The sequence below is a fragment of the Theropithecus gelada genome, chromosome 13, assembly GCF_003255815.1.
Source record: "Theropithecus gelada isolate Dixy chromosome 13, Tgel_1.0, whole genome shotgun sequence".
Lineage (NCBI taxonomy): Eukaryota > Metazoa > Chordata > Mammalia > Primates > Cercopithecidae > Theropithecus > Theropithecus gelada.
The window spans coordinates 48,398,526-48,420,155 of NC_037681.1; the positions used below are offsets into that span (position 1 = coordinate 48,398,526).

A 21,630-nucleotide genomic window follows, 5' to 3' on the forward strand; every position below is an offset into this window, starting at 1 on the left:
TCAACCCATCATCTAGGTTTTAAGGTGCACATGCATTATATATTTGTCCTAATGCTCTCCCTTCCCTTACCCCCCAACCCCTGACAGGTCCTGGTGTGTGATGTTCCCCTCCCTGTGTCCATATGTTCTCATTGTTCAACTCCCACTTAATGAGCGTGAGCATGCTGTGTTTGATTTTCTGTTCCTGTTAGCTTTCTGAGAATGATAGCTTCCAGATTCATCCATGTCCCTGAAAAGGACATGAACTCATTCTTTTTTATGGCTGCATAGTATTCCATGGTATATATGTGCCATATTTTCTTTATCCAGTCTATCATTGATAGGCATTTGGATTGGTTCCAAGTCTTTGCTATTGTAAATAGTGCTGCAATAAACATAGGTGTGCATGTGTCTTACTTTTTAGTGAGATTATTTGTTTTTTTCTTGTCGATATGTTTGAGTCCTTTGTAGATTCTGGATATTAGTCGTTTGTCAGATGTATAGATTGTGAAGATTTTCTCCCACTCTATGGGTTGTCTGTTTACTCTGCTGATAGTTTCTTTTGCTGTGCAGAATCTTTTTAGTTTAATTAAGTCCCATCTGTTTATCTTTGTTTTTGTCTTATTTGCTTTTGGATTCTTGGTCATAAAGTCTTTGCCTAAGCCAGTGTCTAGAAGGGTTTTTCCTGTGTTATCTTATAGAATCTTTATGGTTTCAGGTCTTGGATTTCAGTTTTCATCCATCTTGAGTTGATTTTCATATAAGGTGAGAGCTGAGGATCCAGTTTCATTCTTCTACAGGTGGCTTGCCAATTATTTCAGCACCATTTGTTGAATAGGGTGTCCTTTCCTCACTTTATGTTTTTGTTTGCTATGTTGAAGATCAAATGGCTGTAAGTATTTGGCTTTGTTTCTGAGTTCTCTATTCTGTTCCATTGTCCTATGTGCCTATTTTTATACCAGTAACATGCTGTTTTGGTGACTATGGCCTTATAGTATAGTTTGAAGTTGGGTAATGTGATGCCTCCAAATTTGTTTTTTGCTTAGTAAGACTTTGCATTTAGATGAATGCAACACAAAAGAGTTTTGGCTAAGGAAGGCACAATAAACTGCTTCAACTGTGACCACTACACTTTAGCATGTTGCATTTGCTTTCTGGAAACGTTCCACGAGGCTCAGAATTTAAGAAATAGTAAATTCAAAGTTACTTGAAGCATATGTATTTAGGGCTAAATGATGCAAGATTTGTTTTCCAGAAGGTTATGGCACTGGCTAACTTTTTTAGTTGTTTAGAAAAGACAATTGGAGTCTGACCTTATAAAATGTAAAAATGACAAATGGAATTTCTTAAACTTTGGGATTGAAAAACAGTTTGAAATGAAATATGTGAAGTGTGAAATAAAATATGTGAAGTATGCTATTATGTTTTCTTAAAAGTTATATTTCCATTATGAAAGTATGTTCATGTCTTATGTATACATACATCCATATACATGTATATACACTCAGAAAATTTGAAAAATGCGGAAAAACAGGAAAAAGAAAAAAACTCTTTTAAATAGCTTCCAACTATGGATTTCAGTTATTAACATTTCTCCCAATAAATTTTCCATGTATAGATGGTTTTTGCTATGGAAGGTTGGGAGAGGATGGGGATAGCCAAGTTGTAATCATAATGTGTATGCAGATTTATGTTTCTCCTCATTTAATATTGTAACAAAAGTATTTTCTGTGCTATTGCAGTTGTTTCTGTGCTATTGTAATTGTTTATACAATTATATATAATATTATTACATATAATTATATATAATTGTATAAATTGTTTATACAGTTATAATACTATTATATATAATTATATATATAATTGTATAAACCTACTGTAATAGTATAGAAACATAGTTGCAGATTATTTATTTGAATTACATTAACAGTTTTTAAAACAATTCTTATTATCAGGTGTCTAGATTGTTTGCAGTTTCATAATATTACAAATGACTCTATGTGTATTTCTATCTATAAAGTTCCCCCTCCTTTATTTTTAGTTATTTGCAGATTAGCTAGATTCCCAGAAATAAGATTTCTAGGGGCATTGAGAATAAACATTTCTAAGACTCTCTCTCTCTCTCTGTCTCTCTCTCTCTCTCACACACACACATACATATAGTTAAACTACTTGTATGAGTTTACAATTCTATGTGTAAAAAGGTCCATGAAATTATATCTTCACCAACATTGGCTGTTTGCTGAAAAAAAGAACTTGGCTAATTTAAGATATAAACATTGTTTCTCATAATTTTTGCTCTACTTTCTTCTCTTGTGGGAAATGCTGGGTGAGGGACAGGCCAAATCAGAGGGTCCCATGGGAGCCAGAAACAATTTGTGGAGCTGAAGCACTATCAGGATAGTAAGTTGAAAGGAAGACACTGATCTGAGGGAAGCATGTACCATGGAAGCAGTGTTTGGAGCTTCAGAGAGTGGGAGAGGCAGCATAGAGTGGCAGAGCCATGGGTCATGTGGAGGAACTTAGGGAGGGTCAGACATTGGTGTCATGTGCAGGCCCTGTGTGGGGGAAAGTATCTTCTGGAGGGAGAGGATCTCATAATATAGTCTGGAGGGAGACTTAATATTGTTCTTTACATTCTTTTATGCCACTTTAAGAATATTTGTTTTACTGTATACATATATTACTTTTCAATGAAAAGTTAGTTTATTAAAAAGGAGAAGTGAGGAAAATTATACTTCTTTAACTACTAGTGGGCTTGCATACTTTTCATATATTGTCAGTCTCTTTTAATTTCCTTTTATTTTACTGATATGCTAGAGAGTTAGGCAAAATTTTGTAGTAAGATTTTTTTAGATAATTTTCTTGTTATATTTCTAATGTATTCCTGTACCTTATCTTTTTATTAGTTGAATATTTTTATCATAAGATTAATTTAATTAAAGAATTCCCCCCCCCCGGAAAATTTTTTTCCCTCCCTTATTAAGCAGAGATGGTTCCAAGTCTCATTTCTTCATTTGCTTAGTTTCCTCCTTTATCTCCCCAAAGACACAGATGGACTACATTGTTTCTTAATGTTTTTCATTCATTGATATCCTCACACATGTCTAAATTTGTGGCACTGTGGCCGAAAAACTATGGGTTTTAATAAGTGGAACCGGAATTGAGGGTGAGCTAGGCCTTGAAACTACTATTGCTCACTGTCTTTCTGAAGAAGGAAGCTCTGATAAGGAGGAACTCTGAGGATTGGTTGGGCTTGTTCAAGACTGCGGGGCCATTGATATGGGAGCCCGTAGGTAGGTGGTGGAATGTATTTACGAGAGAGAAATGTGGAAAGGTCAAGGGTCAGATGAACTGGGAGCACTCCTCCTGTCAGGTGGCCTGGACAGGGGAGCCAAAGTATCCAAAATTACCACTATGCATGAGTTCGCTCATGACCACAGAGAGGCAAGTGCTAGTTCGTTGGCTCAAAACTGATATTTTAGTTAACTGATTGGAGGAAGAGTAGGAAGATTTACATTCTACACAGTCTCAATTATTGTTTACACTTGAATGTGAGCAGTTATTTAATCTCTCTAGTTAACTAGTCTTTAAAAAGAATTGGTGCGATACCTTCCCTAAACTGTTTCATAGGTGTTTTAGTGAGAATGATGAAGTTTCTATTATAAAATAGTAGTGAATTTTCTTTTGCTTTTGATTATTGTCTTTGACTATGTTTTATCACTTTCTCTGAATGCATTTTTCATTCCTCATTTTTGGAATCCTTTTACTGTATGCTCTTTTCTCTGTTAATATGTGATGTGCCCTGTGCCTACTCTTTGTGGCCATCCCCATTTTAGATTTCTTCCTTCAAGCATTACCAAAAAGAAGTAGAAGAACTTTGTGAATAGAGAGAGAGACACTTATTTTTCTCTTTTTCATAGACGCCTGCTAATTTATGCCTCCTCCTCTTTCCCTGAAGGACCTTTGGGCATTTTTCTCTATCTCATACTTGAGAGAATGGAAAGCTCCAATGCCTTGTATTGCTAGATCTGTTTTTAAAATATGCCCTATTCTTAGGGAGTAACTAAAACTTTATATATCTTCTGTTTTCTCCCCTTCTAGGCAAAGTGGTTCAAACCGCAAATTACCTAACAAGTAAAAGTGGTCATATAGCAATACTAGAGGAATTTTTATCTTGTTTAGTATAGCTAAACCATCCTTGATGGGAGTGTTTTCCAGTGAGTTTGCCTTGAATGGCTAAGGAGATCAACAAAGAAATTATGTTTTAATGGAAGGAGACTGGTTAGTATGTCTTTTAACACTTCGTTTGAATCACTTGAAATGAATTCAAGTTGGTAAGGTATGTTGCCAACTTATATGTTTTCATAATTTTTTAAAACTGTTTGGATATAGGTCTGTAACTTGCCAAATAACTAAGGAGAAATGACAGAATTTAAAAAATATAAGTCAAGACAACTAAAGCTTTTTCTTTTTGCTCTAGTAGGGAGCGAGGACTGATAAGGAATACTTGACCAAGAAATGGAATATTGTATTTTATTCTTGCTTATAAATGTTTAGCAGTGCTCTCTGAAGGAAATGCATAGCAAGCTATGTTAAGATCATTTTAAGTTCTACACAATGCTGTTATATCCTATTGATGCTTTGAATTTAGTCTTGAACAGCTCAGAAGGAGTCTGGCTATTGAGGTCAACAGATTTGCCAGGGAAAACTTTGTACTTTACTTATCAAATCACTTTCATATCAAGATACCCCTCTTATTCACTGTACGATACTGAAGCTCTTACCTTTTCCTCTGTTCATTGTCTTTATTTGAACATCCTAAGACCTGTTTTTCCTATAAATGAAAGAACACTTACTGATTTCCCCATTGTCATTTAGTTCCTATAAATCAACCCACTCAGTAGAGCAAAGTAATTCCTTTAAAAAATGCATTCCTTTACTTTTTATTTGTTTTCTTTTGATAGAAGCTATGCTTGGTTTGTCCTTAGGACAATATAAAGTAGTGTTCTCAAAGTGTGGTCTGCAGACCTCTGGGGTCCCTGAGACCATTTCAAGGGTCTGCAAAGTCAAAACTGTTTTCATAATCATATTAAGATATTATGACTTCTTTTTTACAGTGTTAATATTTGCATTTACATTGCAGAAGCAGTGGTGTGCAAAACTGATGACTTGGCATTAACCACACCAGACATCAAGCTATACTCATAGTTATTTTATTCTCTTTTGTCACACATACTCAGTTAAAAAAACAACAACAGTTCACTTAAGAATGTCTTTGATGAAGTAATAAAAAATATGAATTTTATAAAGTCATGACCCTTGAGTACACACGCTTTCAATATTCTGTGCGACAAAATGAGAGTACACATGGAAGACTACTGCATACCTAAGTATGTTGTCTCAAGGAAAATCATGAGTGTGATTGAGTTCCAAGCTGAACTAGCTGCTTTTTTCTTGGAACCATCCTTTTTTACTTGGAGGAGTGACTGATGGATGAACTGTGGTTATTCAGATTTGCGCATTTGGCAGACATTTTCCCATGTCTCTATTTTATGCCTATCTTTTTCAGGCCTAACCGTCACCATTGTGCTTATATTTCTGTGAGGCTCTAGTGTTTACAGAGCGTTTATTTATATCTGGTATTACAGATACAGATGGTCTGTGGATCTGAGTTGAATTACTTTAGCATATAATGCTGAATTTAGGTAGAGATCGAAAAAAATTAAAATTATAAAAGAATAAGAAACAAATTAAGTCTTCCAGGGCTAAAATTATGGTCTTCTAGGATATTTAGGTTTCTTGTTTTGTTACTACCCGGCTTTACACTTCACTGTTTCTGCCTATTCATGATGGAATTCCTCCTCAATTTTTCTGCAAGGATTTTTTTAGAAGGCAGGAGAAATTGCCAATATCAAAAGATTTCTCTAACTTCATCTCTGGGTATATGGCTAACTAGGAGTAGTCTGTTCCTCTTAGATTTCTATTACTCTTTTCCTCTACATTGATGTGTGAATGTGATACTGGATTTGTATGAAATTTCAGTTTTAACTGGTCTTTTATTTGTTATGGCTTTTACAGAATCTTGCCTCCTGGAATCCTTCAAATCCTGAATGTCTCTTACTTGTGGTGAAGGAACTTGTGCAACAGTATCACCAATTCCAATGCAGCCGCCTCCGGGAGAGCTCCCGCCTCATGTTTGAATACCAGACATTACTGGAAGAGCCACAGTATGGAGAGAACATGGAAATTTATGCTGGGAAAAAAAACAACTGGGTAAGAATTTTTGAGAATGGGAAAAAAGATGACTTCATCTATAATAAAATAATCAATTCAGATGTTCATTTGAAAATCCTAGTCATTTCTTTAAATAACCATGGTCTAGGTAGCCTATATGTTTCTCATAATTTAGAGTTTAAAGAGACCTTAATGTTTGTCTAGTTCATTGTGTTTCTTAAAGATATTACCTGGGAAGTTTGTAAGATTCAGAGTCTCATCCCCAGCCCCAGATATTCAGCAGTCAGAGGTGGAGCCTGAGGGCCTGCACGTGCTACCAGTCTCCATGTCATTCTGATGTATGTGGCTTGCAGGTCACATTTTGAGACACTAACAAGTTTCCCCGTCCTTTGAATGGAAGACTTCTCCAATATCCCAGTCAGGTAAGAGAGGTCAGTAACTCTGGAATCTGCTAGCTTACATGGTGCCTTTTATATTTTCTTTTTGTAACTTAAACGATTATATGATCTTTTAAAAATTCAAGTCAGACCTTATTGCTCCTCTTCCCAGAACCTTATGTACTTCTCTTTTTTCTCTCATAGTAAAAGCCAAGTCCTTCCAGTGGTATAAAAAACTCTATATGGAGAAATGCAAATCAAAATCACAATGAGATACCGTCTCATGCCAGTTAGAATGGCGATCATTAAAAAGTCAGGAAACAACAGATACTGAAGAGGATATGGAGAAATAGGAATGCTTTTACACTGTTGATGGGAGTGTAAATTAGTTCAACCATTGTGGAAGACAATGTGGTGATTCCTCAAGGATCTAGAACCAGAAATACCTTTTGACCCAGCAATTCCATTACTGGGTATATATCCAAAGGATTATAAATCATTCTGCTATAAAGACACATGCACACGTATGTTTATTGCAGCACTATTCACAATAGCAAAGACTTGGAACCAACCCAAATGCTCATCAGTGATAGACTGGATAAAGAAAATGTGGCACATATACACCATGGAATACCATACAGCCATAAAAAGGATGAGTTCATGTCCCTTGCAGGGACATGGATGAAGCTGGAAACCATGATTCTCAGCAAACTAACACAGGAACAGAAAACCATACATGGCATGCTCTCACTGATAAGTGGGAGTTGAACAGTGAGAACACATGGACACAGGGAGAGGAACATCACACACCGATGCCTGTTGGTGGGAGGAGGCTATGGGAGGGATAGCATTAGGAGACATACCTGATATAGATGACAGGTTGATGGGTGCAGCAAACCACCGTGGCATGTGTATACCTATGTAACAAACCTGCACATTCTTCACATGTATCCCAGAACTTAAATTATATATATATGTAATTTATATTTATATATGTTGTATACATATAAATTATATATAATATACAAATTATATATATAAAAAACAGACCAAAAAAAAAGAAAAAAACAAAACTATATGATTCCCATCACTACCATCTTCCATCCATCATTAATTTTGTCTGTTCATCTCCGACCTTTCTCTTTCAAATTCAACTCCAGCCACACTAGCACCCTGCTGTGCAGCAAGCACACCAGATATTCTCTTGCCCAAGGGTCTTTGCATAGGCTCTCTGTTGTCAGGGATGTTTCCCCCAGATATGCACATGGCTAATACTCTTCTTCCTTCAAACTTCTACTAATGTTATGTTCTCAATGATGCCCTGTTAACACCCCCAGCAGCCGTTTTGAGGTATAGTTTACATATCATAAATTTACCTGTTTTAAGTGTACAGTTAAATGATTTTTAATAAGTTGGCTGATTTGAGCAACCACCACCATTATCCAGTTTTAGAATGGTTCCATCACCCCAGTGAGATCTCTCATGTCCCTTGCAGTTAATCTTGTTCCCACCTCCAGCCCTAGTCAGTCACTAAACTACTTTCTGTTTCTATAAATTTTCTTTTCTGAACATTTCTTATGATGGAATCATACAGTATGTGGTTTTTGTGACTGAATTCTTTCACTTAGCATATGTTTGAGGTTCATCCATGTTGTAGCATGTATCAGTACTTCATTTCTTTTTGTGGCTGAATAATACTCCATTGAATAGACATACCACGTTTTGTTTATCCATTTACCAATTAATGGACACTTGGATTGTTTCCACTTTTTGACTTTTATGAATACTGCTGTAAGCATTCATGTGTAAGTATTGGTAATACCCCTTTTAAACATTGTGACTTGCACCCGTACCCTCTCCTCTATTTTTTACTTTGCTCCATGTGGCTTTTTTGCATTTCCTTTTGGCATGCCATATAATTAATGTATTAGTTATATGTTGCTATGTAAAATAATCATTCCAAAACTTGGTGGCTTCAAACAATAACATTTATTATCATAGTTTTTGGCAGCAATCTGGGTAGGCCCTTTGCCTCAGGGTTTTTCACAGGCTATGCTTGAAGTGTTGGCTAGGGCTGTGGTCATCTCAAGGCTCGACTGGAGATGGAGTCATTATAAATGCATGTGTGTGGTAGTTGGCATAGTTCAGTTCCTCATGGGTCGTCGAACTGAGGGCCTGAGTTCAGGGCTGGCTGTTGTCTGGAGGCCGCCTTCAACTGCTTGCCTCTCTACAGGGCAGTGCACAAGATTCAGAGCAAGCAAGTGGGGGAGAGCAAGAGGGAGTGTGTGAGCAAGATAGAAGTCACAATCTTTTATAACCTAATCTTGAAAGTAACAGCCCATCACTTTTGCTGTATTCTATTTGTTAGGTCCAATACCCCACCCTCCCAACACACCTACACACCCCACACACATACCTACACACACACACACACACACACACACAGAATTACATAGGAGTATGAATACCAGAGACCACTGGGAGCCACTTAGAGGGAGCCTACCATACTTATTGATTATGTTTATTGTGTGTCTGTCCTCATTGAAATATAAAATCTCATGAGGGCAGGGATCATTGTTCACTAGCAAATCACAAACACCTGGAACAGTGTCTTCCACTTCATTGGTATTCCATAAACGTTTTTGAATGAATGAATGAATAAACTCTCATTAAGCACAGAATAACTTTAGGTGCTCTTCTGTGCTAATTCTTTTAGGTTTCACTGTCTTTCTTAGGCTAAATAACACTCCCACTTTTATTCTTCAGCTTTTTCTTTTACTTTTTTGGAGACAGAGTCTCACTCTGTGGCCCAGGCTGGAGTACAGTGGCGCAATCTCGGCTCATTGCAACCTCCGCCTCCTGGGTTCAACAATTCTCCTGTCTCAGCCTCCTGAGTAGCTGGGACTACAAGCACATGCCACCACACCCGGCTAATTTTTGTAGTTTTAGTAGAGACGGAGTTTCACTGTGTTGGTCAGGCTAGTCTTGAATTCCTGACCTCAGGTGATCCACCCTCCTTGGCTTCCCAAAGTGCTGGGATTACAGACGTGAGCCACGGTGCCCGGCCTCTTTGACTTTTTCTTAAAGGTTTTGATTTTAAGGTTTTATACGTGATTAATGCCTTCAAATCAGCATGACTAAAATTTTTGTTATTACAAATCATGTTGTTTGTTCAGTTCAAGGGTTTTGTAAAGTCTTGAATTTATATTTCAGTAAAAGACACATAACACTACATTTGCCATCTTTACTATTTTTAAGTGTACAGTTCAGTAGTGTTAAATATATTCACATTGCTGTGCAACAGATCTCTAGAACTTTTTCATCTTGCAAATGAACCCATTAAACACTAATTCCTCCTCCCCTCAGCACTTGGCAGGCACTTTACTATTTTCTGTTTGTATGGTTTTGACTCCTTTAGATACTTCATATGGGTAGACTTGTATATTTGATTTTTGTGACTGCTTATTTCACTTAGCATAATGTCTGAGGTTCGTCAGTGTTGTAGCATGTGATAGGAATTCCTTCCTTTTTAAGGCTGTGTAGTATTCAATTGAGCGTATTTACCAAATTTTACTTATCCATTCATCCATCAGTGAACATTTGGGTTGCTTCTACCTCTTGGCTATTGTGAATAATGCTACATTGAACATAAGTGTGCAACTATCTCTTTGAGATTCTGCTTTGAGTTCTTTGGGATATATACCTACAAGTAGGATTGCTAGGTTTTATACAATCCCATTTTTAATTGTTTGAGGAATTTCCATACTGTTTCTTTAACAGCTGCACTATTTTACATTCCCACCAACAGTGCATGGTTCAAGATGCAAACTATTGATTATTTTGAAACATTAATATGTTTATATGGCTAATAAGGAAAACTTTGTTGAACTTAGTTTATCCTCTATCCCCAGCATTTTCCTATTAAATAATTGACTTAATTGTCCTTACATAAATGGATGTTAGGTTAATTTGGCATGACTTCTGGGTGAACATGTGTTGTCTTTAGTGCTGACAGGCTCATCTGAAAGCAGGAATCACTGTCAAACTAACCAGTCTTTAGTTTTTAGGATTTGCCTTTGTGTCTCATTCCCCCTTTTTAATATTAATATGAATTTGAATATAATCCAGTTGTATGGCACCCTTTGTTACCTAATAATTTTCAAAATGTTATTCAGTGACTCAGCTAATACTTGAGGTGTAGTTCATCTAGGTGTAGAAGTTTGAATTCATTTCAGCAGATAGTTTGTTTTTATAGTATTTTTAAACTTTCTGTTTAATGTTACCGATACTCCTTTCTTTACTTACAAAACCTACTACTGCTACACTTATCTCAGTTTATTTTGATTTGATATTAAGTAGTTTGTAAACATTAGGGCAATGGTTATGGATTCAGGTGAAGTAAAGAAACTGAGAATCCTATAACAAGGCAAAGTAGACCGAGGTTAAGCTTATGGCAGACCAGGCCTAGGAAAGGCCTAGTAGAAATGGTAGCTGAGACTATAGAAGTAAAATTATGAGTTGGAATCAGGGAGTAGGTCAAGAAACAGGGTATAAAAGTGAGTCTTGAGGGATGAACAAATTAGAGCTTGGCATGAGGGTTCAGGAGTATTAAAGGACAGCCCGCTAATGGAGGAAAAATCTAGACCAAGAGTCTAGAGATAAACACTGGACCCTGGCGGAAAGAAAGGAGCTTGATTTTGCGCCAAGATTTTTTTGAATCAGGGACTGTATTAGTTTCCTATTGCTGCTGTAAAAATTACCACAAACTTGGTGGCTTAAGAAAACACAGATTTATTATGTCATCGTTCTGGAGGGCAGAAGTCTGAAATGGGTCTCCCTGGGCTAAAATCAAGGTGTTGGCAAGGCTGCATGCCTTCTGGAAGCGCTAAAGGAAACCATTTCAGGGTACTGAAGAAAGTTGCAGATATGCTCTCTGGGACATTATCTTTGAGAAATTTTGGAGAAGCAGAAAGATCCTAGAAGACTGTTGTAAGTGATGACATCCTGGAGATTTTTAAAGAAATTAAGCTCAGATCTTTAAGTAGATGATTTACAAACATTAAAATAAAAATGCAGTAGTCAATTGGAAAATAGTTGGGTAACTGGGAAACTGTCATGACAAACTTAGTTTGCTTCTTTAAGGAAGGGTAATATCATAAACTTAGATGATCTCATTTTCAGTGAAGCACTTGGTCATTCTCTCTTAGGATTCCACTGACGTATGCTCCTTTCTTAGTTGTTGGGATCTGCGGAAGCGTTCCATCTAAAAGTTTGGGTGTAACTCTTATCAGCCTCAGGTGTTTTGTGGAATGTCACAGGGCTTTTTCTTTGACCTTTTCTTGTTAAGGGTTTTGTTAGGGACTTGAATGAAATCATACAAAGTATGGGTTTCTTTTTTCTGCTAGTATAGAGCTTAAAAAGATAGCTATTGTGAAAGATTACAGAATCAATATTAAAAATTATTTTTGTGTGCTGGAATGCTGCACCAAACTAACAAGATGCACTTTAGTAGGGCTAAGCCAGTGTGGGACTAATAGCATTTATGAAAAGTCTACTATGCTAGGTTTTGGGTTAAAACAAAATAAAATAGATCAGATACGGCTTTGGCTCCTGAGACTGTTAAAATCCAATTTCGAAGGTTTAATCTGTATCTGTGAAAAAGGAATTTGAACAATACTAGATAGATTACATCTCAAATGGAATATACAGGCTGTGTGAGCAGTCAGCAGAAGAGACAATCACTGAGGAAGGGAGTGACCAAGGAAAGCCTTTACTGGTCAACTGCTGACCTAGACCCTGAAGGAAGGTGGACATAAATGGCTCTCTCAAGAGAGATGGTCAGTGGGTTGTATGATTGGGGGAAACTTAGAGGCATGACATATATGGGCAACAAGAATTGTAAGCATATATTCAAATGGCTTACTGATCAGTAAAACACATCTATTATGTGTTAGTGGCATTTTGCAACACGAGGACATTTTTATATGAAATAAATGGATATTTATTATATTAAAACATGATAATAGTATATTCTCTGAATGAAACATAAGAATCAGTAGGTTCTTCCTGATCTGAATGGAAATTCAAGTATTTTAGTTTTTTTCAGGTCCAAGTAGTCCATCTCATAAATGCTTGCTATGAAGAATGTAAGACTGGGAATGATTATTTAATCCCTTTGCATTACGCAGTTCTGTATCTGTTAGAGAGGATGGTCTTTACTGTTGTCATCGCTGAATTTTTCTTTCTGCCACATATATTTATATTCTTAAAAAAATTTCTGCTCTAAAAGTATAAGGCTTTGAAAAACCTGATACGCTTCTTCCTTTTACTATCAGCTGGCATGAGGAAAATGTTACCATGTAGAAGAGGAAAAGGGCTCTGATTTACTATCAGTCTTCTGACAAGCCTGCGAATTTGAAATACACTATTCTCCCCACCCTAAGCAGACACTCTTCTCCCTGCCCCCGAACCTCCATTTAGAGAGTTTTAGCAAGCACACATTTGAAAGTAAACGTTAACAAAAAATGCCCATTCTTTATTGTCTAATTCTTTACCTTTTTATTTTTATCAAATCGTTTCTCCTTATTGCTTTGCTCATCTCTTTTAACGATTTTTAGACATTGTAGTCCTTGTCTATGCTGGTTTTATAATGTTTAAGAAATACTAATAATAATTATGAAACTATAATGTTTAGGAAACCCCTGTTTTTCTAAACAGGTGAAAACAGATGCATATTGGGATGCAAGCTTAATGTTAAGAATGAAGAACACATTTCCGCCTGCATGCTCAGAGTCGTTTTTTAAAAGTGTATTTCATCATGTTTCTCAAAGATCAGATGGTTGTAGATGTGTGGCATTACTTCTGAGGCCTCTGTTCTGTTCCATGGTCTATATCTCTGTTTTGGTACCAGTACCATGCTGTTTTGGTTACTGTAGCCTTGTAGTGTAGTTTGAAGTCAGGTAGCATGATGCCTCCAGCTTTGTTCTTTTGGTTTAGGATTTTCTTGGCAATGCGGGCTCTTTTTTTGGTTCCATATGAACTTTAAAGTAGTTTTTTCCAATTCTGTGAAGAAAGTCATTGGTAGCTTAATGGGGATGACATTGAATCTATAAATTACCTTGGGCAGTATGGCCATTTTCATGATATTGATTCTTCCTATTCATGAGCATGGCATATTCTTCCATTTGTTTGTGTCCTCTTTTATTTCACTGAGCAGTGGTTTGTAATTCTCCTCGAAGAGGTCCTTCACATCCCTTGTAAGTTGGATTCCTAGGTATTTTATTCTGTTTGAAGCAGTTGTGAATGGGAGTTCATTCATGATTTGGCTGTCTGTTTGTCTGTTATTGGTGTATAAGATTGCTTGTGATTTTTGCACATTGATTTTGTATCCTGAGACTTTGTTGAAGTTGCTTATCAGCTTAAGGAGATTTGGGGCTGAGATGATGGGGTTTCCTAAATACACAATCATGTCATCTGCAAACAGGGACAATTTGACTTCCTCTTTTCCTAATCGAATACCCTTTATTTCTTTCTCCTGCCTGATTGCCCTGGCCAGCACTTCCAACACTATGTTGAATAGGAGTGGTGAGAAAGGGCATCCCTGTCTTGTGCCAGTTTTCAAAGGGAATGCTTCCAGTTTTTGCCCATTCAGTATGATATTGGCTGTGGGTTTGTCATAAATAGCTCTTATTATTTTGAGATACGTTCCATCAATACCGAATTTATTGAGAGTTTTTAGCATGAAGGGCTGTTGAATTTTGTCAAAGACCTTTTCTGCATCTATTGAGATAATCATGTGGTGTTTGTCTTTGGTTCCGTTTATATGCTGGATTACATTTATTAATTTGCATATGTTGAACCAGCCTTACATCCCAGGGAGGAAACCCACTTGATCATGGTGGATAAGCTTTTTGTTGTGCTGCTGGATTTGGTTTGCCAGTATTGAGGATTTTTGCATCGATGTTCATCAGGGTTATTGGTCTAAAATTCTCTTTTTTTGTTGTGTCTCTGCCAGGCTTTGGTATCAGGATGATGTTGGCCTCATAAAATGAGTTAAGGAGGATTCCCTCTTTTTCTGGTGATTGGAATAGTTTCAGAAGGAATGGTACCAGCTCCTCCTTGTACCTCTGTAGAATTTGGCTGTGAATTCGTCTGGTCCTGGACTTGTTTTGGTTTGTAGGCTATTAATTATTGCCTCAATTTCAGACCCTGTTATTGGTCTATTCAGGGATTCAGCTTCTTCCTGGTTTAGTCTTGGGAGAGTGTATGTGTCCAGGAATTTATCCATTTCTTCTAGGTTTTCTAGTTTATTTGCATAGAGGTGTTTGTAGTATTCTCTGATGGTAGTTTGTATTTCTGTGGGATCGGTGGTGATATCCCCTTTATCATTTTTTATTGCATCTATTTGATTCTTCTCTCTTTTCTTCTTTATTAGTCTTGCTAGTGGTCTGTCAATTTTGTTGATCTTTTCAAAAAACCAACTCCTGGATTCATTGATTTTTTGGAGGGTTTTTTTGTGTCTCTATCTCCTTCAGTTCTGCTCTGATCTTAGTTGTTTCTTGCCTTCTGCTAGCTTTTGAATGTGTTTGCTCTTGCTTCTCTAGTTCTTTTAATTGTGATGTTAGGGTATCAGTTTTAGATCTTTTGTGCTTTCTCTTGTGGGCATTTGGTGTTATAAATTTCCCTCTATACACTGCTTTAAATGTGTCCCAGAGATTCTGGTATGTTGTATCTTTGTTCTCATTGGTTTCAAAGAACGTCTTTATTTCTGCCTTCATTTCGTTATGTACCCAGTAGTCATTCAGGAGCAGGTTGTTCAGTTTCCCTGTAGTTGAGCGGTTTTGAGTGAGTTTCTTAATCCTGAGTTCTAGTTTGATTGCTCTGTGGTCTAAGAGACAGTTTGTTATAATTTCTGTTCTTCTACATTTGCTGAGGAGTGCTTTACCTCCAACTATGGGTCAATTTTGGAATAAGTGCGATGTGTTACTGAGAAGAATGTGTATTCTGTTGATTTGGGATGGAGAGTTCTGTAGATGTCTATTAGGTCCGCTTGGTGCAGGGATGAGTTCAATTCCTGGATATCCTTGTTAACTTTCTGTCTCGTTGATCTGTCTACTGTTGACAGTGGGATGTTAAAGTCTCCCATTATTATTGTATGGGAGTCTAAGACTCTTTGTAAGTCTCTAAGGACTTGCTTTATGAATCTGGGTGCTCCTGTATTGGGTGTATATATATTTAGGATAGTTAGCTCTTCTTGTTGAATTGATCCCTTTACCATTATGTAATGGCCTTGTCCCTTTTGATCTTTGTTGGTTTAAAGTCTGTTTTATCAGAGACTTGGATTGCAACCCCTGCCTTTTTTTGTTTTCCGTTTGCTTGGTAGATCTTTCTCCATCCCTTTATTTTGAGCCTATGTGTGTCTCTGCACATGAGATGGGTCTCCTGAACACAGCACACTGATGGGTCTTGACTCTTTTTCCAATTTGCCAGTCTGTGTCTTTTAATTGGGGCATTTAGCCCATTTATAGTTAAGGTTAATATTGTTATGTGTGAATTTGATCCTGTCATTATGATGTTAGCTGGTTATTTTGCTCGTTAGTTGATGCAGTTTCTTCCTAGCATTGGTGGTCTTTACATTTTGGCATATTTTTGCAGTGGCTGGTATTGTTGTTCCTTTCCATGTTTAGTACTTCCTTCAGGAGGGCTTGTAGGGCAGGCCTGGTGGTGACAAAATCTCTCAGCATTTGCTTGTCTGTAGAGGATTTTGTTTCTCCTTCACTTATGAAACTTAGTTTGGCTGGATATGAAATTCTGGGTGGAAAATTCTTTTATTTAAGAATGTTGAATATTGGCCCCCACTCTCTTCTGGCTTGTAGAGTGTCTGCCAAGAGATCTGCTGTTAGTCTGATGGGCTTCCCTTTGTGTGTAACCCGACCTTTCTCTCTGGCTGACCTTAATATTTTTTCCTTCATTTCAAGTTTGGTGTATCTGACATTTATGTGTCTTGGAGTTGCTTTTCTCGAGGAGTATCTTTGTGGCGTTCTCTGTATTTCCTGAATTTGAATGTTGGCCTGCCTTGCTAGATTGGGAAAGTTCTCCTGGATAATATCCTGCAGAGTGTTTGTCAACTTGATTCCATTCTCCCCGTCACTTTCAGGTACACCAATCAGATGTAGATTTCGTCTTTTCACATAGTCCCATATTTCTTGGAGGCTTTGTTCCTTTCTTTTTACTCTTTTTTCTCTAAAATTCTCACTTCATTTCATTCATTTGATCTCCAATCACTGATACCCTTTCTTCCAGTTGATCGAATCGGTTACTGAAGCATGTGCATTCATCACATAGTTTTTGTGCCATGGTTTTCAGCTCCATCAGGTCATTTAAGGACTTTTCTACATTGGTTATTCTAGTTAGCCATTCGTCTCATCTTTTTTCCAAGGTTTTTAGCTTCTTTGCGATAGGTTTGAACTTCCTCCTTTAGCTCGGAGAAGTTTGATTGTCTGAAGCCTTCTTTTCTTAACTCATCAAAGTCATTCTCCATCCAGCTTTGTTCCCTTGCTGGCGTGGAGCTGCATTCCTTTGGAGGGGGAGAGGTGCTCAGATTGAAAGGATTCTCTATTTAATAAATGGTGCTGGGAAGACTGGCTAGCCATATGTAGAAAGCTGACACTGGATCCCTTGCTTACACCTTATACAAAAATTAATTCAAGATGGATTAGAGACTTAAATGTTAGACCTATAACCATAAAAAACCCTAGAAGAAAACCTAGGCAATACCATTCAGGACATTGGCATGGGCAAGGACTTCATGTTTAAAACAGCAAAAGCAATGACAACAAAAGCCAAAATTGACAAATGGGATCTAATTAAACTAAAGAGCTTCTGCACAACAAAAGAAACTACCATCAGAGTGAACAGGCAACCTACAGAATGGGAGAAAATTTTTGCAATCTACTCATCTGACAAAGGGCTAATATCCAGAACCTACAAAGAACTCAAACAAACTTACAAGAAAAAAACAAGCAACCCCATCATCAATAAGTGGGCAAAGGATATGAACACACACTTCTCAAAAGAAGACAATTATGCAGCCAACAGACACATGAAAAAATGCTCATCGTCACTGGCCATCAGAGAAATGCAAATCAAAACCACAATGAGATACCATCTCACACCAGTTAGAATGGTGATCATTAAAAAGTCAAGAAACAACAGGTGCTGGAGAGGATGTGGAGAAATAGGAACGCTTTTACACTGTTGGTGGGACTGTAAACTAGTTCAAGCATTGTGGAAGACAGTGTGGTGATTCCTCAAGGATCTAGAACTAGAAATACCTTTTGACCCAGCCATCCCATTACTGGGTATATACCCAAAGGATTATAAATCATGCTGCTATAAAGACACATGCACACGTATGTTTATTGCGGCACTATTCACAATAGCAAAGACTTGGAACCAACCCAAATGTCCATTAATGACAGACTGGATTAAGAAAATGTGGCACATGTACACCATGGAATACTATGCAGCTACAAAAAAGGATGAGTTTGTTTCTTTGGTAGGGACATGGATGCAGCTGGAAACCATCATTCTCAGCAAACTGTCACAAGAACAGAAAACCAAACACCGCATGTTCTCACTCACAGGTGGGAATTGAACGATGAGAACACTTGGACACAGGAAGGGGAACATCACACACCGGGGCCTGTTGTGGGGTAGGGGTAGTGGGGAGGGATAGCATTAGGAGATACACCTAATGTAAATGACGAGTTAATGGGTGCAGCACACCAACATGGCACCTGTATACATATGTAATAAACCTGCACGTTGTGCACATGTACCCTAGAACTTAAAGTATAATAAAAAAGAAAAAAAATAGAAGAAATAAAAAAAGAATATTTAGGTTAAAATTTAAGAACTGTGTATTTATTTTATATTTTGTAAACATTTTCATTTTGAAATAATTATAGATTTATAGGAAGTTGCAGAGTGGAGATCCTGAATATCCTTCACTCAGTTTTCCCCAGTGGTTGCATTTTCTTTAACTATAATAAAATACAGAAACCAGGAAGTTGACATTGGTACAATGTATGCATATAGTTCCGTGCCATTTCATCACACATGTAATTTCCTTTAATCACCATTGACATCAAGATGCAGATACTTCATTACCACAACGATATCTACTGCTACCTGTTTGAGCAGAGCTATTTTTAAGATCATAATTTTAAAGTGGTGAATTCCCATAATGTAAGAACTACTATTAAAAGCATATATCCTGTTTTGGTATAATATATCAAAACAAAGATACATCATACATTTTCTCAATGGGTAAATCCTAAGGTTTCATTTTTTATTGCCTCTATTATTATTATTATTATTATTATTTATTATCTCTATTTTATATTGCCTTGTTAACATTTTTGTCATGGATGTGTGTATCAGAAGAACCAGTGTGTCTTAGTCCGTTTTCTGTTGCTCACAACAGAATACCTGAAACTAATAACTTATAAAGAAAAGGAATTTATTCCTTACAATTATGGAAGTTGAGAAGTCCTAGGTTGAGAGTCTGTATCTGGTGAGAGCCTTCTTGGTGTTGGGGACTCTGTGCAGAGTCCTGAGATGGTGCAGGGCGTCACATGGCGAGAGGGCTAAGCTTGCTAACATGCTCGCTCAGGTCTCTTTCTCTTCTTGTAATGCCACTAGGTCCCCTCTTATGATAACCCATGAATCCATTAACCCATTAACCCATGAGAGGCCCCACCTCTCAATACTGCCATATTGTGGGTTAAATTTCAGCATGAGTTTTGGAGAGGACAGGTATTCAAACACAGTGTTTATTAACTGCAACAATGCACAATAAGCAAATTTGTGAATTTTATTTTGATTTGTTTTGATTCCCAGAACTTAAAATTGGCTTATCATACCTAACATTTTGATTAAAGTGTTATTTTTTTGAGATATGAAATGTAAGTTTTAAGCTATTCCAAAATCATATAGTTTACATATACAGATCATCAATGGGTTATCTGTGAGATAAAGCAGTTTTTTAAGCAACATATTTTTTCCTTAATAATGATTTATCCTTTTATGATGGGATGTGAAACAATTACCTTTTTTGCTTGTATCTGACCCAAATCCTAGTAAGATTTTAAGAATCTTTGGCTTATCCATTAAGCTCTGGCAACATTTAAAAATATTGTGGAGAAAAGAAAGGAGCCATTTTATGGTATCTCCTCACTTGAGTTAATGTCTTAAGCTTCCATCATGTCATCGTGCTGCGGTATTATGTGCAAAGGGAAAGTATCTGAGCAGTGTTTGAGTGTGAGCTCCTCTATGCAGAGGCCATTTGAAGATGTGTTGGAGAGGGAAAGTGATCTAGGGAGCAGCAGCTTTGGGTTTTCATTCTGCCACCAGTTCTTTTTGTGTGACTATAGGTTTTCCATGTGTCACTTTCCTGGAGATAACTACACTGTTGCCTGGACCTCAACTCAAAGGTTAAATTAGATCTTGTGTGGGAAACAGAGTGTTGAGTAAATATGGAGTCAAGTAATATAAAGTATTATTATTGGCTTTTTTTGGCATATACTTGAAGTAAGTTATTATAATAGGTGCTCAATAAGTGCCAGTTCAATGATTGTTCCTGTCCCCCTTTCTCAAAATGCTGTTAGTCATAAAGTTACCATATGTGGACCAATAGAGGCTGTGACCTCCAAGGTGCAGATAAAGTGTAGAAAGCAAGGTAAAAGTGAAAATTAGAAAAGAGAGTGTTGCTTATCTTACCAGCAGCAGTTTTGATGGACTTCTGAGGATGGGAGAACAGATTTCAGAGTATTAGGGAGAGAGGTGGAGAAGAGGAAGTAAAGGCAATAGGTTTAGACAGTTTTTGGAGGAAAAAGAAAAAAGACATTGGCTAAAAGAGGCTGTCCCATGGTCATTCCCATTAACCTGCTGACATTTATCAATCTGCTTGTGAATAATCTTTCAGGTTTGTGGTATTTGGTAGCTTATGTAGGTCTTTAGGTATTTGTAGTAGGGAGTGTTTACCTTAATGTGGGGATTAATGTTAATGGGAAAATGTCTAGAACGATGCTGTCCAATACAGGAACTTCTAGTCAAACATGCGACTATTGAGCATTTGAAATGTGGCTAGTCGAAGCTGAGATGTGTGCACATGTGAAATACACACCAGAATTTGAAGAATTAGTACAAAAAATCTCATTAATAATTTTTATGTTGACTGCATGTGGAAATGCTAATATTTTAGATATATTGGGATGTATTACTAACTTTTCACCTGTCTCTTTTTGCCTTTTAAAATGTGACTATTAGAAAATGTTAAATAATCTTAAATTATATATATGGCTCACATTTGTGCTTTGCATTATTTTTCTCTCAGACAACACTGGTCTAGCATGATAGGAGAGGAGGGTAAGAGTTGCTAAGAGAAAGATCAAAATATCTAGGGAGCCTGGAAGTGGATGGCCTTTCCGCTACTGGCATGAGGATGTAGTAGGTGCTCTGGTCATGCCAGTCAGCCATATATAGCAGGGCATGCAGGGGCCTTTGCCCATAATCCCCCTTTAATTTTTGCTGCTTGGGGGTTATGTCCTGAATGCATTTGACTTGAAGGTTAACATGTGGTGGCTTCTTTGAAAAGGGTGTAGTGTGGTGGTCAGATATGCCACAGTATTCTCCAAAGAATTGACCATATTTGTTTAGTTTAGTTTTTAACCACATGGAACTTTTAGGAGTTGGACATTCTTTAAAATAAATGAACTACGACAGTGGCTCCCTTTTTAATTGTTTTTGCAATGGAATTTGTTGTACTGAATTTTGACTCGTATGTCAACGGAAATACTTAAGATCTTGCTTACAATAGCTTATATCTCTGGATTTTAACCTTATTAATAAAAAGTAGTGTGTGACTATCTAAATTACTTTATATCTCAAGATATTAAAGGTGTAGGTGATAACTTTTAAAATCATGGTGATATTCCAAAGGAACTCTGTTCTTGTTTTTTAAATAGTAGACGTA

The 21,630-nt window shown here is 37.0% G+C and overlaps 1 protein-coding gene across 10 annotated transcripts in view; it reads left to right on the top strand.

Annotated features, from left to right (window-relative positions):
- BABAM2 (BRISC and BRCA1 A complex member 2) overlaps positions 1-21,630 on the top strand; it is a 463,266-nt gene that overhangs the window by 141,989 nt on the left and 299,647 nt on the right. For all 10 annotated transcript variants that reach the window (XR_003122373.1, XR_003122371.1, XR_003122372.1 and 7 more), the window contains one exon: positions 6,061-6,255. Coding sequence is in view for 7 of the 10 variants with exons in the window: in XM_025405839.1 (XP_025261624.1) it covers positions 6,061-6,255 (195 nt within the window). In the remaining 3 variants the exon portion in view is untranslated. The remainder of the gene's footprint in view (positions 1-6,060; positions 6,256-21,630) is intronic.